The sequence below is a fragment of the Podarcis bocagei genome, assembly GCF_964188305.1.
Source record: "Podarcis bocagei genome assembly, chromosome: 3".
NCBI lineage: Eukaryota > Metazoa > Chordata > Lepidosauria > Squamata > Lacertidae > Podarcis > Podarcis bocagei.
The window spans coordinates 77209421-77224041 of NC_138127.1; the positions used below are offsets into that span (position 1 = coordinate 77209421).

Consider the following 14621-nt stretch of genomic DNA (forward strand, 5'->3'; position numbering starts at 1 on the left):
TATTTGAAATGAATCATTTGTGAACAATCTGCATCCCTGCAATTAATTGCTCCAGAAAGTGGTGGGATCGTTTTGAATAATGAATGAGCTTGGTAATTGCACGATCTGTTCGCAGAGGACTTGCCAATATGGACAAAAAGGCGGGAAAGAGAGCTAAACAACATCAAAATGAATCACTGAGTACAGCATTCTCCTAAAAAGAACTGCATCAGCATTCAAGAACAGGGAGGTTGTGCCATTGAAGTCCCCAGCAGGCATTCAAAAATATTGAAAGAGCCAGAAATCCACACGAGTCTAAGCGCTGTTCCTCACATGCAGGAAAATCATTGTGAAATGAAAATGGACAAAGTCAATAAAGCTAGGTCCATCATCTTGCCTTGCCGCAGAAGCACCTAGCATGACAAGATGTTCTTCACAGCATGAACTACTGGGGAATGCAAGAAACAACCACGTGTGAGGTCAGAGGTCAACTGCATTGGTGTCAGGGGTGGGACTCAAGGGGGAGAGATAGAGGAGGAATGGTGGAGATTCCTGACGCTGCAGGAGGAGGAGAATGCAACATTGATTAACAGCAGGGCTTTGATGAGTTTGAGGGGAGTCACAGCTCAGAGACAGATGAACAGAAGAGTTGGGAGTTAGGAGAAGGGGAGGGGAGGCAGAGGCAGACCAGCCAGCTGACACGTTGTCACTGGAGAGTATTTCTGAACCCCCTTCTCCCAGAACTCGGCGCTCATTGAAGAGTGCAGGAACAAAGGACCCAAAGACAATTGACCATGAGCGGCCACCGTAAGGGGAAGTGCTGTTGCTATGAGGAGGGAGGAGGAGCTCAGTTGAAGCAACACATTTATCAGGGCATACTGCATTCTTTTGTGTCCTGCTGTTATGAATGAATAAACTCATTAAAAAGGACTCTACCTTGTTCTTGCTGCTTCTTGCTGCCACCAGGGGAGGAATAGAATTCCTGAAGCCTTGACAACTGGTCTCCCCCTCCCAGTGATGTACCAGACTAGAAGGAGGAAGGGACTCTTACACTGGTGTAGTTGCACATGTTATGTGTGTGCGCGCACACACACATGTTAATATTTAGTACTTAGCATTTCTTAGGGCTGTGTATGGAACCCCTCCCCCCATGGACCCCTGGATTGGGCTAATTTGCTCTGTTCTACCCCAGGGACCATCCACCTCACATTGGATCTGTCCCTGAAGCAACTGGAGGGGGCATGGCTAAGAGTTTTTAAAGAATTTTTAAAACCCTATATTTACCCCTATTTTAAAACACAGTTCAGAGGTGGGTGGAGGATCCAATCTTGCATGAAGAATGGTGTTTGCAAGTTTGTGGTGAAGTATTATCTGCCCAAAGCAGAAGGTACAGACGAGGAGGTTCTGGCCCAAAATAAGAAAGTGTTTTAACATGGTTTGGCCAGTTTGTTTGTTTTAACTGCGGAAACAGAGCACATTCTTCCCTTACATAATATATGCACATGCTGTTCCTGACATTGCCTGTCATTTACACACTTAATAAACGCATGCAACTTACGTGCCTAATTACATCACCATCACATACTTCCAGCTGCACATTATTTTGCCAGCTAAACCATCCAACTGCACACTAAAACACACACACACACACACACACACACACACACCATGGGCACATTTTCACAGCACTCTTTTAAGGTCGACAGGTATTCAAATGGCAGATACGGGGTTGAGGTTTAGGGCTTTGTCTAAGGTTTGAAGCTGAGTTAAAACTTGAACCAGGAGAACTTCACAGCTAACAATCTTAACTGCACCAGTTCCCAGTCCTCACAAATAACACAAGACAAAGTGGACAGCAATATAGGCCAAACACTGTACAGGTCAGCGTCTATACATGCAAGGTCAACAAAAAGAATGGGCTAAAGAAGAGAGGGCAGCCATCCTGTCTCTTTGCTGTATGATATGGGCATAAAGGGGGCAATTTCTGACAATTTCATCTTATGCCGTTGGTTGGTGGGAATCAGTTGCAGTGATTTTTCCTGATATAATTTCAAGCCTTTCACAAAAATCAATGACTGTTATAAATAACACTATGTCAACATCTTCTCTCTATTCCTTGAAAGTTTTCTTCCTCTGAAAAAGAGCCAATCTTTCTTTCCATTCTTAAGATCACTATATATGTGTGTGTGAATTTACAGAACTTTGAGCTTACCTTATGATTGCAAGGTGGCCTAGTGTCGTGTGTATAGGCTTTCACAGGATTTTTTTTGGGAGGTGGGGGTGGGGAGGGCTGCAAAGTAAAATCCTGAAAGCAGGGCAAGCTAGAAAAATATTGCTGGCACATTTTGCCCTTTTTCTCAGGTTCTACACATGCTAGAAACCTGATCTAATAAATTCTGATCTGATAACGTCCCATAGAAGGTGCTATATAATGTTCTCTTCCCCCAGGTTTTAATTGGAGTGTCGGAATCTGGGGACCACTGGTAAGGTGAGCGCACAGCATTGGTGAAATAGTCCCCAGAACAAAAGAAAGGGGACTTGCAAGCATCCCAATATGAAAGTAGGCAAACAAAAATTCTCTCCCCTTTCCTAATACAGTGGTGCCTCACAAGACGAAAAGAATCCGTTCTGTGATTCTCTTCGTCTAGCGGTTTTTTCGTCTTGCGAAGCAAGCCCATTGACAGATTAGCGGATTAGCGCTATTAGCGGCTTTTAGCGGCTTATCTGCTGATCGGATCAGCTGATAAGCGGCTTAGCGGCTTACAAAAAGGGGGGAAGGGGGGGAAACCGCAGGAACTCGCAAGACATTTTTGTCTTGCAAAGCAAGCCTATAAGAGATTCGTTTTGCGAAGCACCTCCAAAACGGAAAACTCTTTCGTCTAGCGAGTTTTCCGTCTTGCGAGGCATTCGTCTTGTGGGGCACCACTGTATTTAATTGCAGCTTCTTTTCTCATCAATTAGTGGGGAATGGTAAAAAAGGAAGAAGATATGGGAGACAATTTTGGCACAGCACTAGTTAATAATGCACTTGGCATCTTGGAAGCCATTTGACTGTCAACTTCACTGTCATATGACTCGGTCTTACCTTCTTATCGTCCTTAGTAGCGTGGACCTGGCCTCATTATGGAAAGTGATGATGATGCTGGTTGGTGGCAGATCTGTGCGATAATGCAAAGTAGTGCATCTGAATGAAGGAAGAGACAAAAGTATTGCTCAGGTTATGGAATCGTTAAGAGTGTGGCATTCAATAGATTTCCTTCCCAGTAGGGAGGTGCTAAGTGACAACTAAAACCCATCTGTGCAGCTCTGAAATTTGTGCTATTCATTCTTCATTAAAGCAATGCTATGTGAATATACGGTAGGTTCAATGAAATGAAACTGGGTTTGATGAGACACAGGATTGCAATGTGAAAGATTATGCCATTCTTGTAAACAAGATAAAGAGCCACTGGTGAGAAGTCCACCAGTACCTGAAACCCAGGATGAAACTGTGTCACTTACAGGACACTCTGTTTGTCCTATAAGCCAACCAAGTTGCAAGTTGTGCATCCTTGCCAATCCCACCATAAGCTTCTTTGCTCAGTCTCAGTGAAGGGTTTGGGATTGGATGGAAAGGAGCGAAAAAGCTCAGTGTCGCCTATGTGTTGAAGGCACTCCACCCCTAATTTCCACATCAACTCACCAAGTCCCATAATACACGTTGCAGAGGTAGGATCACAATGAACCCCACAGGACCAACAAAATCCTGAGACATAAGAGGTGATCTCCTATAACTACTTCGAGTGACCTTTCTAGGAATGAGCAAAACTGCTTACGAGTAAGATAATTTTTGATTAATTATGAAACAAAAAATTACTAGAGCACTGTTCACAATACTTATTATTTATTACCTATCACAAAGCTGTTCAGAAGTCATCATATAAAGGACGTCAACATAACCATTAATAAAAAAAATACTCTTAAAATTCCAAGAAAACTCATTAATTACAAGAGCAGTAAGATAATATATACTATAAACTGCTAGGCAAAGCAGGGGACTAAAAAGAAAGAAAGAATTCTCCTTAAAGGCAACTTCAACAGAATCAGAACTCCAGGGCAAAAAGGCGCATCTTAAGTAACTGGAAAAACTGAAATAGTTATGAAACAGCCTGTTCCATAAAGAAGGTGCCACTGCCAAGAAGGCCCCAACTCAGGTTACTACCCAAGAGCTTTGCCCAAGAGCAGGGTCTCAATTTTAATGTCCAAGCTGCGATTGCTCCAAACTATCAACTTTGCAAGTTGTGTGTCACTGAGGCAGAAGACATGATGTCCAGGCTGGGTTCCCAACGCCTCTGATTTTGGAAATGAAGCAGCACGTGCTGTTCACACAGTGCATCTGCTGCTTCCTTATTTTATTATATTGCCTTGAGGTTGGCACTCACATATTCTCTTCTACTTTGCAGTGACATTTCATCAACTCTTGGCTGGAATTCTTGGCTGGAAGATGCTAGAGTCTACCAGATACTAGCACCCAGGAGATCACCTGGGTTCAAATTCCCACTGGGCGACCTTAGGCCAGTCACGGTCTTCTATCCTAACCTTCCTCACAGGGTTTTTGTGAGGATAAAACAGGGAGGGGGGGAAACCATGTAGGTGTCCACATTGAGCTCCTTGGAGGAAAAGGTGAGATGTAAAGTAAATAAATAAATTGGTTTGCCTTTTCAGACTATTTTATGCCATGTTGTATGCCTTGGTTTTGAACTGAGATATTTATTGTTGTTCAATCTCGTGGGAAAGTGAAAGACAATTAAGCAGATGGACAATTATGATGACATAACATTTAATGTAAAGATTCACAGATTGGTTGCTGAGTTCTGGATCCCACATCCTGTGGGATATGCACACCTTATCCGCACCACAACTTACGTCTTTTCATCTGGAGCTTCACAGAGTCATTCTCGCCCTGACCTAAGATAAATAATTGGCCACCCCATTGTATCCCTATCCAGTGGTGTCTGATGTTTGTTCTTTGACGTGAATGACTTATTGTAAAAGGTGAATTACATGTTAACTGCACAGATGGAAATCGAGCTCTTAATGACATTCTGAATATACAAGCAACACTTCCTTGCCTTTCTCTCTCTGTGATATGCACAGTCTTGTGGCGACCCATTCAATAGGCTGGGGAACCTTTGTAGACAGATCTTTCAGATGTTTTGCCTTTCATCACACAAAAAGGGTTTTCCTCAAAGCCTTCAACACTAATTGGTTCCTCTTTTACAAAAAAAAAAAAAAAAAAAAGCGGGGGGGGAGCTCTTTTGACATGTTTTGTTGGCTCTTTACCTTTAAAACTGTGCTTCCCAAACTACAGGCCACAATGGGATGGTGCTCCCTATTTGTGTTAACGCTGCTCTGTTCCCCTCACATTCATCTCTGGGACTGGGAAGGCAGAGGGGAAAGACTTCACTAAACCTAACTAAGGTAGAAAACCGTGCGCAAACTGAACTTCTTCCTCTTCCATGTATCTGGAATAACATGCATTTAGAGGTAGCCTGGCTCCCAGATGGAGCTGCCAAAAGATGGTGGGAAAATCTAGAGAAAGGCAGTTAGTGTTGCATTTATGTTAAAGAGATTAATAACCATATAACTTTTAGAAAACATCTGAAGGCAGCCCTGTATAGGGAACTTTTTAAAAATGTTTGGTGTTCTATTATGTTTTTTATATCTGTTGGAAGCTTCCCAAAGTGGCTGGGGCAATCCAGTCAGATGAGTAGGGTACAAATAAAATAAATGATGGTGATGATGATGATGATGATGATGATGATGATGATGTAAGAGGCACTGCCTCTAACAATTCCCCCGACAGTGAAGTTATGTCATTGAGTAAACCACCTCTTGCTTGAGGATTTAAAGGTCACTACAGAAATTTGAGGCCACATTTTAATCTGAAATAAACACCAGCTTTAGTATTTAATTCTGGATTCCAAAGCTTACAATCCCACTTGGGAATCCAAAAAGCATGAAATCTTCCATTTGGCCTTACATCCAACCTTTCGTGAGCTGGGAAGACCAATGTCGCTATGCTAATTCAAAGCTTGATGCAACATACTCTAGCTCTTTAGCTAAAGTCACTTTTCCACAGACCCTGAATTAGAAACCAGTGTTTGAAAGTTTGGGGGATCGGGGTAGAGCAAAGAGTTGGGGCGGGGGGAGGAATGCAGGGTAGGGAAAGCATGTATTGGCTCTACGTGTGCATTCAACAAGGCCCCAAACCTGTGTTTACCATAAGGTTACCAGACGTCCCCGTTTCCCGGGGACAGTCCCCAGATTTACAAATCAGTCCCCATACAAAATCCATTGAAGTTGAAAAGTGTCCCCAGATTCATTGAAAAAAATCTGGTAACCTTAGGTTACCATGCCCCACTCCCAAATATCCCAGTAAATGACAGTGACACTACTGACAAGAGTGCAGTGGCATGGCACCAACTCACTGGACCAGTTGCTCCTTGGTTATAAATCCCGTATTTGCCATGGCCACTTTTTATAGCTCATAATAACCAACAGTATAGGTGCTCCCGAGGAAGAGTCAAGAGTGGGTTGAAACTGCCCCTCTGCCTTCCTCAGCAATGTATTTGAGAGGAATATAGGACATGCTATTTGACTGCAATCAGTTTTTACAGACCAAGTTTAAGAATTTCCTTCCTAAGTCAGAGTGAACATCCATCTAGTCTAGAAATTTGCCGCCCAGATGACCTAGCTGGTTGCCCCTGAAATGCTCACGAGCAAAGCATGGAGGAGATGCTCTGCTTCCTAGTTTATTCCAAGCATCTAGTAATCAGTGATATACAGCCTCTGACTGTGGAGCTTAATAGTCATATAGCTGTTGATAGACCTGTCTTCTTTCATGAGTCTGATCATAACTTTTTAAAAGGCCACAGCTTCTTGTGACAATAAATTCATGATAAGTTCATGATGTGTTACATGAAGATATATTGCTCCCTTCTGACAATCAATTAGTTTAGATCCAAATAAAGTTGCTAGCTTTGTTTATACCAAATTTATGCCTCTCTCTACTCAAGCGCTTGTCACATCTATGATTCCAAAAGTATATTATGGCATTGGCAACTGGCACACCTCAAGACAGACTGTGCCCCTCTGGGTAGTATAAGAGCAATTACTATTTAATACAGACAGACAGACATTCACTATCTTAGTTGTTTTGTTTGCTGGATTCTCTTCCACCTAAACATACTGGTTAGGGTGTTAACTGGGACCTCGGAGACCAGGGTTCAAATCCTCCCTCAGTCACGAAGGCCTTGCTTAACCTACTGCGCAGGGTTGCTGTTGAAAGAACAACAGGGATCATTTAGTATGTGACTTAAACAGTCCATTTTGTCACCGGTCTCACTGACAGCAGATTCTGACTTAGAGGTTCTAGTCAGTGGGAGGTTAGCTGTTAGTGAGGAAGATGGTTGAGAGATTTGACAGTTTTCAACTATTTCAAGCAACCGCCAATCCTGAAGAGAGTGACGAGAGGCAATACTTTCTGTTGACAATCGCCTTATATATTACAGCGAAGTAAAACTAGGACAGAAGGACTGAAGCCAAAACTCACTGAGGTCTGCGTTTGTGAGTTTGTTAGGGCTGTTCTGTAGCCATTTTGAAACAGCAAAATAAACTAGTTAATCTCTGGAATTCATTAAACAACCAGGAAAAGGGATGCTATGGTAATGGGAGGGAGACAGTGACAGCTGTGGAATGGAGAAGGAGAAACATTACCAAGTGGCTAATTTAACAACTCTCACTGTCTAACTTTAATGCCTCAACAAAGAGGGCCACCTCCAAGTTTGAAGCGACCTCCTACACCATTGCTGGCCCCCTCTGGGAGGCACAGTTGGTGACAGGCACCAATAGCAGCAGTGGTATTCCAGTCAGCACCAAATGACAAACCCCCATTTAAATTTCCCACAATGCCCCTGATAAAGTACCACTCAGGGGCATTGTGGGAAATTTAAGGGGTGGCTCCTCAGACCTAGATACCTTGCACTGACTGGATGAGCCAGCAGACTCTGGCAGCTATTCAAAGATGCCATATTCTAATGCCAAACCTGCCTGCAAATCTAACTGCTCAATTCTAAAAAGATAAAAATAAAGTTCACAGTGGAAAGCCCCATTGTTTGCACATGTGCCTGTTAAAAACGCCTGCCTACCTTCCCATCCTAAGGGTTTTCTGCCTTGTGCGTCTGTGTATGGAATTCCAGGCATTTTCTTGGAAATTGGAAAGCTTTTGGCGCATCAGACTCAAATATCCTTTTTAATTGAGCCAGCCTTTTCTGTCAATATTGACTCTAGCAGGGCAGAAGGAATCGCCCAGAGTTTACTCTCATGTTTGATTTATGCTGTACGCACAGGTTAAAAAAACTGTAAAACAGGAGATATAAAAGTGGAAATCTCAGAGGAGACCTCTAATTGTTTTCCGTTGTGTGTAGTTATAATCCAGCACAATAATGCAGAGGCAAGCCGTGCAATCTGTGTGGAGTGAGAAAGCATAGCAAATTATGGTCAGAGGAGCCTTAAAGCTTAGGCAAAACCTCACAGTGCCTCAGGAATTGCAATGAAAGGCTTTGCTCAGACATATTTATAGAACAAGGAACCACGGACAGGCATGTTAAGACTTCTCATTAACTGACTTGCTCTGCAATATTTCAGAGGAGGATGTCAATGGGATTTAACAAGCCTAACTGTGTACAGGACTGCAGATCAGGTGAAGTCACCGTGACTTGGCCAGAGTGACGTAATGCCTGTGGCTTAAACAATTTTAGAAGTTAACAGAAATTATAGTCCCACTGTCTCTCATACAGTTGTAGCTTTTCCTTTGAATTGAGAATATCCAATCTCCTTAGAAATCTATCAGGGTATTTAAGTGTGTGTGTGTGTGTGTGTGTGTGTGTGTGTGTGTGTGTGTGTATCTCACCTTACCATCCTAAAAAGAGTCCTATTGGATCAGGTGACAGCTGGATCTAGCCCTGCATCCTGTTCTCACAGTGGCCTACTAGATGCCTAAGGGATGTCCTCAAGGAGGACCTGAGCACAACAGCACTCTCCCTACCTGGGATTCCCAGCAACCAGTATTCAAAGCCAACAGTGGAAGCAGAACATAGCCAGCAAAGCCAATTGCCAAGGACAGCCTTATCAACCATCAATTTGCCTGATCCTCTTTTAAACCCATCCAAGCTGGTGGCCAATGCTAGTTCTTGTGGAAGAGTGCAATTGTGTCATTGAAATTCTACTCAATATTGATCCAGAGTACATTCCAAAGTATAGGTAGCAGAGTAACAACTTAAACACACAAAAAAGGCCAGAGGCAATTAATATTTCATCCAGCAGAGCTTTACTGCTACTGAAGGCAAATGACCATAATGGTCACAAATCCACTGCATTCAGGATTGGCACTGTCCATGAGAAATCCAGTTGCAGCAGACTTATCTTAAACTTACAATAACTTATAATAAGTCTACAACTTAACGCTAAGCATACTATGTACAGAACACCACACCAGAAGGAAGAGAGATGGAAAGTGAAAGTGAAACCCAGGCTCCTTCTGGCCTTATTCTGATAGTCAGCATGACCTTGACAGAAGAGATAAGAGAACCAGTTCAAGTCAATTGTACTCAGCTTCTCTGAAGGTATAACACAAACATCATGAACCTTCTGCTTTGTTTCATTCACACAGAGAAACTTTCAGAAGCTTCCATAACCCTTTAAAATTAATTAGAATAGGAAAGATCTCTATGTTGTTGTTGTTGAGTTGTTTAGTCATGTCCAACTCTTCGTGACCCCATGGACCAGAGAACACCAGGGACTCCTGTCTTCCACTGCCTCCCGCAGTTTGGTCAAACTTATGTTCGTAGCTTCGAGAACGCTGTCCAACCATCTCGTCCTCTGTCGTCCCCTTCAATACTTTCTGCACTAAGAAATGCAAACTGTGTGCCATGTGAAGTAGTACCTTCTTTTATCTATCCTGAACCTTCTAATATTCTGCATCGTCGTATGTCTGCAAGTTCTAGTGTCATGAAAGAGAGAAACTTTTCTCCGTTTACTTTCTCTACACTGCACACAACTTTATACACAGTTTCATCCTTGACGGTAGTTTGCTTGGCTTTTTTATTGCGGCTTTAGAGTTTGCAAGTGTATTTTAAGCTGTGTTTTATTATTACATTATTGTTGATTCTAATATATTATGTAAGCTGTCTTGGGAAATAGTTCAAGAATGTTAAAAATAAAGAACATACCCAATCCATGCGCAGCACTCAACCCACATTTAATGTACAAAAACGCCTAAGTCAGAAATCAAAGCACTGTAGGCAAAACTGTGCATTAAATGTTGGTTGAGCTACAAATTGAATGCGCACTGAAGCAATCAGCACCACTTTGGCGCATGGCAAAGGCTTCGTGGACTCACTTGGCCTACAATTACACCAGGACACTCTTGTAATTTGACCCGCACATTGTTCTATGTTTGTAGGGTCGTAAGGCATAAATTAGAAGTCTGATCGCCGAAGAATTGATGCTTTTGAATTATGGTGCTGGAGGAGACTCTTGAGAGTCCCATGGACTGCAAGAAGATCAAACCGATCCATTCTTAAGGAAATCAGCCCTGAGTGCTCACTGGAAGGACAGATCGTGAAGCTGAGGCTCCAATACTTTGGCCACCTCATGAGAAGAGAAGACTCCCTGGAAAAGACCCTGATGTTGGGAAAGATGGAGGGCACAAGGAGAAGGGGACGACAGAGGATGAGATGGTTCGATAGTGTGCTCGAAGATACCAGCATGAGTTTGACCAAACTGCGGGAGGCAGTGGAAGACAGGAGTGCCTGGCGTGCTCTGGTCCATGGGGTCACGAAGAGTCGGACACGACTAAACAACAAACAAGGCATAAATGGCTCATGACTGGCTCACTGCAAGCCAGTCTGCCACCTATATCCACCTGTTCCCAAGCAAACTTACCTTTGCAAGGCGGGAGAGGGGCTGGCTGAGGGAGAGCTGGCGGATGTCAGCAGAGCTCTTGCAATCTCATCCACAGATACTCCCAGAGTATCCTATTGCCCCGGGGGATGCACACACAAACTGCAGCATCCATTGTCTTCCAGCCCCTTGCTGGTTTATTAATATAGTACTATAGCAGTATTATATAAAGTAGTATTACATAAAGGAGCTGTGAAAATAAATAATTCAAGGGAAAGGGGAAATTAAAAAGTGGGGATTGGAGGAAATGGAATTAAGGGGAAAGGGGGTCCTGCAACAATGAACTTATAACGCACTTCTTTTATAAATGAGAACTTGAGCTAGGCAGAAAAGAGCTGCTCTGACTGCCACATGCGGATAAGCACAAGGCATAGGAGAGCAATGCTCTTACCAACATTGCTGGCTCCCCTGCCCATTGGACTTTTTCCCAATTAAATAAACAGTTGCATTGAATAACTTCCTGCATTACCGAGAATGTAATATTAAATAAAGATATTACTGAGAAAAGCAGTGCCAGGGAAATAAATAATTCAAAGCGGGGTGGGTTGGGGGGATGTGAAATAATAGATTTTTTTGGGGGGAGTATTGTTGAAAGAAGGCAATAAGGAGCAAGGAGTGGGGGAAGAGAGCCCTGAAATCATAACACATACCATTCCCATGTGCCAAATTAATCTCAAAAGAAAAGAAAAAATCAGATCAGAATTGAAAAAGGAAAAAAAAACATCAGATCTGACGGCTCTGTATAGTCTGCACCAAACTTCCAGAAAATTGCTTTCTCACTGCTATTGATATACAATTATGCTCTAAATGCTCCCAGATGTGTGCCCTGCTATCAACTTTGTACGTAGCATCAAAAAGGGTCTCCTTCCAAAAAAGAGAGGGAGGGAGGTGGAGGGAGGGAGAGAGAGAGAGAGAGAGAGAGAGAGAGAGAGAGAGAGAGAGAGAGAGAGAGAGATATTGGCGTACTGATAGAGACAGAAGATCCCAGCCACTAATACATCAATTATGTTGAGAGTTGAGAGCCAGCTAGTGCAGAATTGGATTTTCTATATACCTGCTGCTACCTCAAACGCAAAGAACGCTCCGTTACTCAAGTCATGCCCAGTAGCTGGGATGGGTTCACTCCTCACCTTCCCTGCCCTGGGAAGAGCTCAGCAGTCAGGCAGCAGGGGATAACGAATTATGCCAGAACAGGGAGGTGAAAGGGCGCAGAAAAGGGCAGCAAAAATGAACAGGGGCTCAAGCAGCTCTCTGATTTTGTTTATTTTGTTTGCTTATTAAATTTGTGTATTGCGCTTCATCAGAGCAGTTCGCAGCATGAAAATAAAAAAAGAAACACAAAATACATAATAAAAACAAGGTGAGGAAAGGATTACCACACGGGGCCTTTCCATTTTAGAAAACCGTTTGGGGGGGAATTCTCCCACCCTCGTAGGATTAGAACTTGAGGTCACCCAATGATGCTGAATTGACACAGAGTCATGGAGGACAAGGCTACTCATGGCTGATAAATATTCCCCCCCCCCCACACACAGTCGGAGGCAGTATGCCTCTGAATGCCAGGTGCTGGAATCTATGGAAGGGGGGCTGCCATTTTGCTCAGGTTCCTGCTTCTGGGCTTTCCACAGGCATCTAGTTGGCCACTGTGAGAACAGGTGCTGGATGAGATGAGTCACTGGCCTGATCCAGAAGGGCTGTTCTTATGTTCTTAAGCCCCCCCCCCCCATCTCCACTCTCTCTCTCTCTCTCTCTCTCTCTCTCTCTCTCTCTCACACACACACACACACACACACACACACACACACACAGCGCTTATCAATAAAGTACAGCATTCACTGCCATGAAACGCGGTGAGGACCACCAACATGGGCAGGTTTAAAAGGGACCTTCATTAATGTAGGCATAAATTATTATTATTATTATTATTATTATTATTATTATTATTATTATTATTACCCCAACTTTTTCCCTGACAGGGACTCCAGGCAGCTTACAGATAAAATTAAGAACTGCTAAAAACATAAAAAACCCAACCATTTAAAAAAACAATCAAGCATTAATATAATTAAAACCAGGTATGATCTGTTATGGGTGGCGCTGTGGTCTAAACCTAGCCTAGGGTGAGCTCCCATTGCTCGGTCCCTGCTCCTGCCAACCTAGCAGTTCGAAAGCACGTCAAAGTGCAAGTAGATAAATAGGTACCGCTCCGGCGGGAAGGTAAACGGCGTTTCCGTGCGCTGCTCTGGTTCACCAGAAGCGGCTTAGTCATGCTGGCCACATGACCCGGAAGTTGTACGCCGGCTCTCTTGGCCAATAAAGCGAGATGAGTGCCGCAACCCCAGAGTTGGTCACGACTTGACCTAATGGTCAGGGGTCCCTTTACCTTTTTATGATCTGTTTAAAAACATACAGGTAATTATAATTATACATTCCTTTGGCTGTGTGAGTTCTAGTCTTGCTTCCAACATTTGACACACTGACCATTATGCTACCCTGCCTTTCACATTTCACAGTGAATGGCGACATGGCAACTCCTTCAAGCCGCCTGTCACGAGAGCAGCAGGAGAGGGGGGAATCCAGTGTTCACATCAATCCCAAACCGTCGTTCACCCAAGGCCTGTTCACCGGTTACACTGATCACAGCAAAGTCTACAAGTGTACAAGCGTTTGTGTGAAAGAGCCTATGTTCAGCAATTCTGTACACAGCCTGTACGTCCATTGAATGCTGCATGAGTGTACAGCCCAACTATCTCTGTGAGCAGGTAGACAGCTTGTCCGCTCATTGAATATAACACATGAATATCTCAACCAACCTAAGAAAGTGGAGTACAGGTCTGCCAGAGCAACATTTTAAAGACGCTGTAGAAATGCGAGGTCTAGCTAGTAGCACTAAAATGTGATGCGCCATTAGTGGTCCAAGTGACACACTGAAAGGAAATCTTTCAAAACATGAAACTCACGTATAAAGGGCATTTGACGCCACTGGGCAAGCTCATTGGATCAATAAGTTTATCACTTAAGAAGATGGGGCCAAAATGCTCTTTATGGCTTCTCCTAAACAACCCCTGCCCATTAACCATCCCACCACTTGAAAAGGCACATTGCCGTCGAAGCTGTTGACAAGCGGTTTTTTGGCACTCACTTGGATAATAAAACCACAGCTTGGAAAACATTAAATTTAGCATGTCCAGAATTATTCTGTGTGACAATTACATCTGGGGTAATTTCAATTTAATACCTCACTGCGAGTGAAAATTGCAGCATGCAGCCCTAAAATTGCTGTAATAATGAAAATAAACCCACTAAGAGCTGCCTCTGCTACCTCGGGCTGTCACTGGATAAATGTTTTCTGCTGCTTATGGTATTTCATAGGTCACCAAATTGCCAACACTTTTTTTTTTTTTACAAAACCAATAAAAGTTCAACTTCCCTCCCCTCCTCCCCGTCCCCATTCCCAATTGTTCTTTCACAAAAAGAGGCAATTCCAGTACACAGTGCTCCAGACCGCAGCTGGAGATTTTTTTGTTTTTGAGCTTCATGCTTTGAAATCTTATAGTAGAACAGGGATGGGGAACCTGTGGCTCTCCAGATGTGGCTGGACTCCAACTCCCATCACCCCCTGACCATGCTGGCTGGGG

At 43.4% G+C, this 14621-nt stretch overlaps 1 protein-coding gene across 1 annotated transcript in view; it reads right to left on the reverse strand.

The window, feature by feature from the left end:
- Nucleotides 1-14621, reverse strand: part of GALNT14 (polypeptide N-acetylgalactosaminyltransferase 14) — a 233497-nt gene that overhangs the window by 73884 nt on the left and 144992 nt on the right. Inside the window, exon 3 of the mRNA XM_081186432.1 lies at nt 3065-3163. Coding sequence (XP_081042558.1) covers nt 3065-3163 — 99 coding nt within the window. The remainder of the gene's footprint in view (nt 1-3064; nt 3164-14621) is intronic.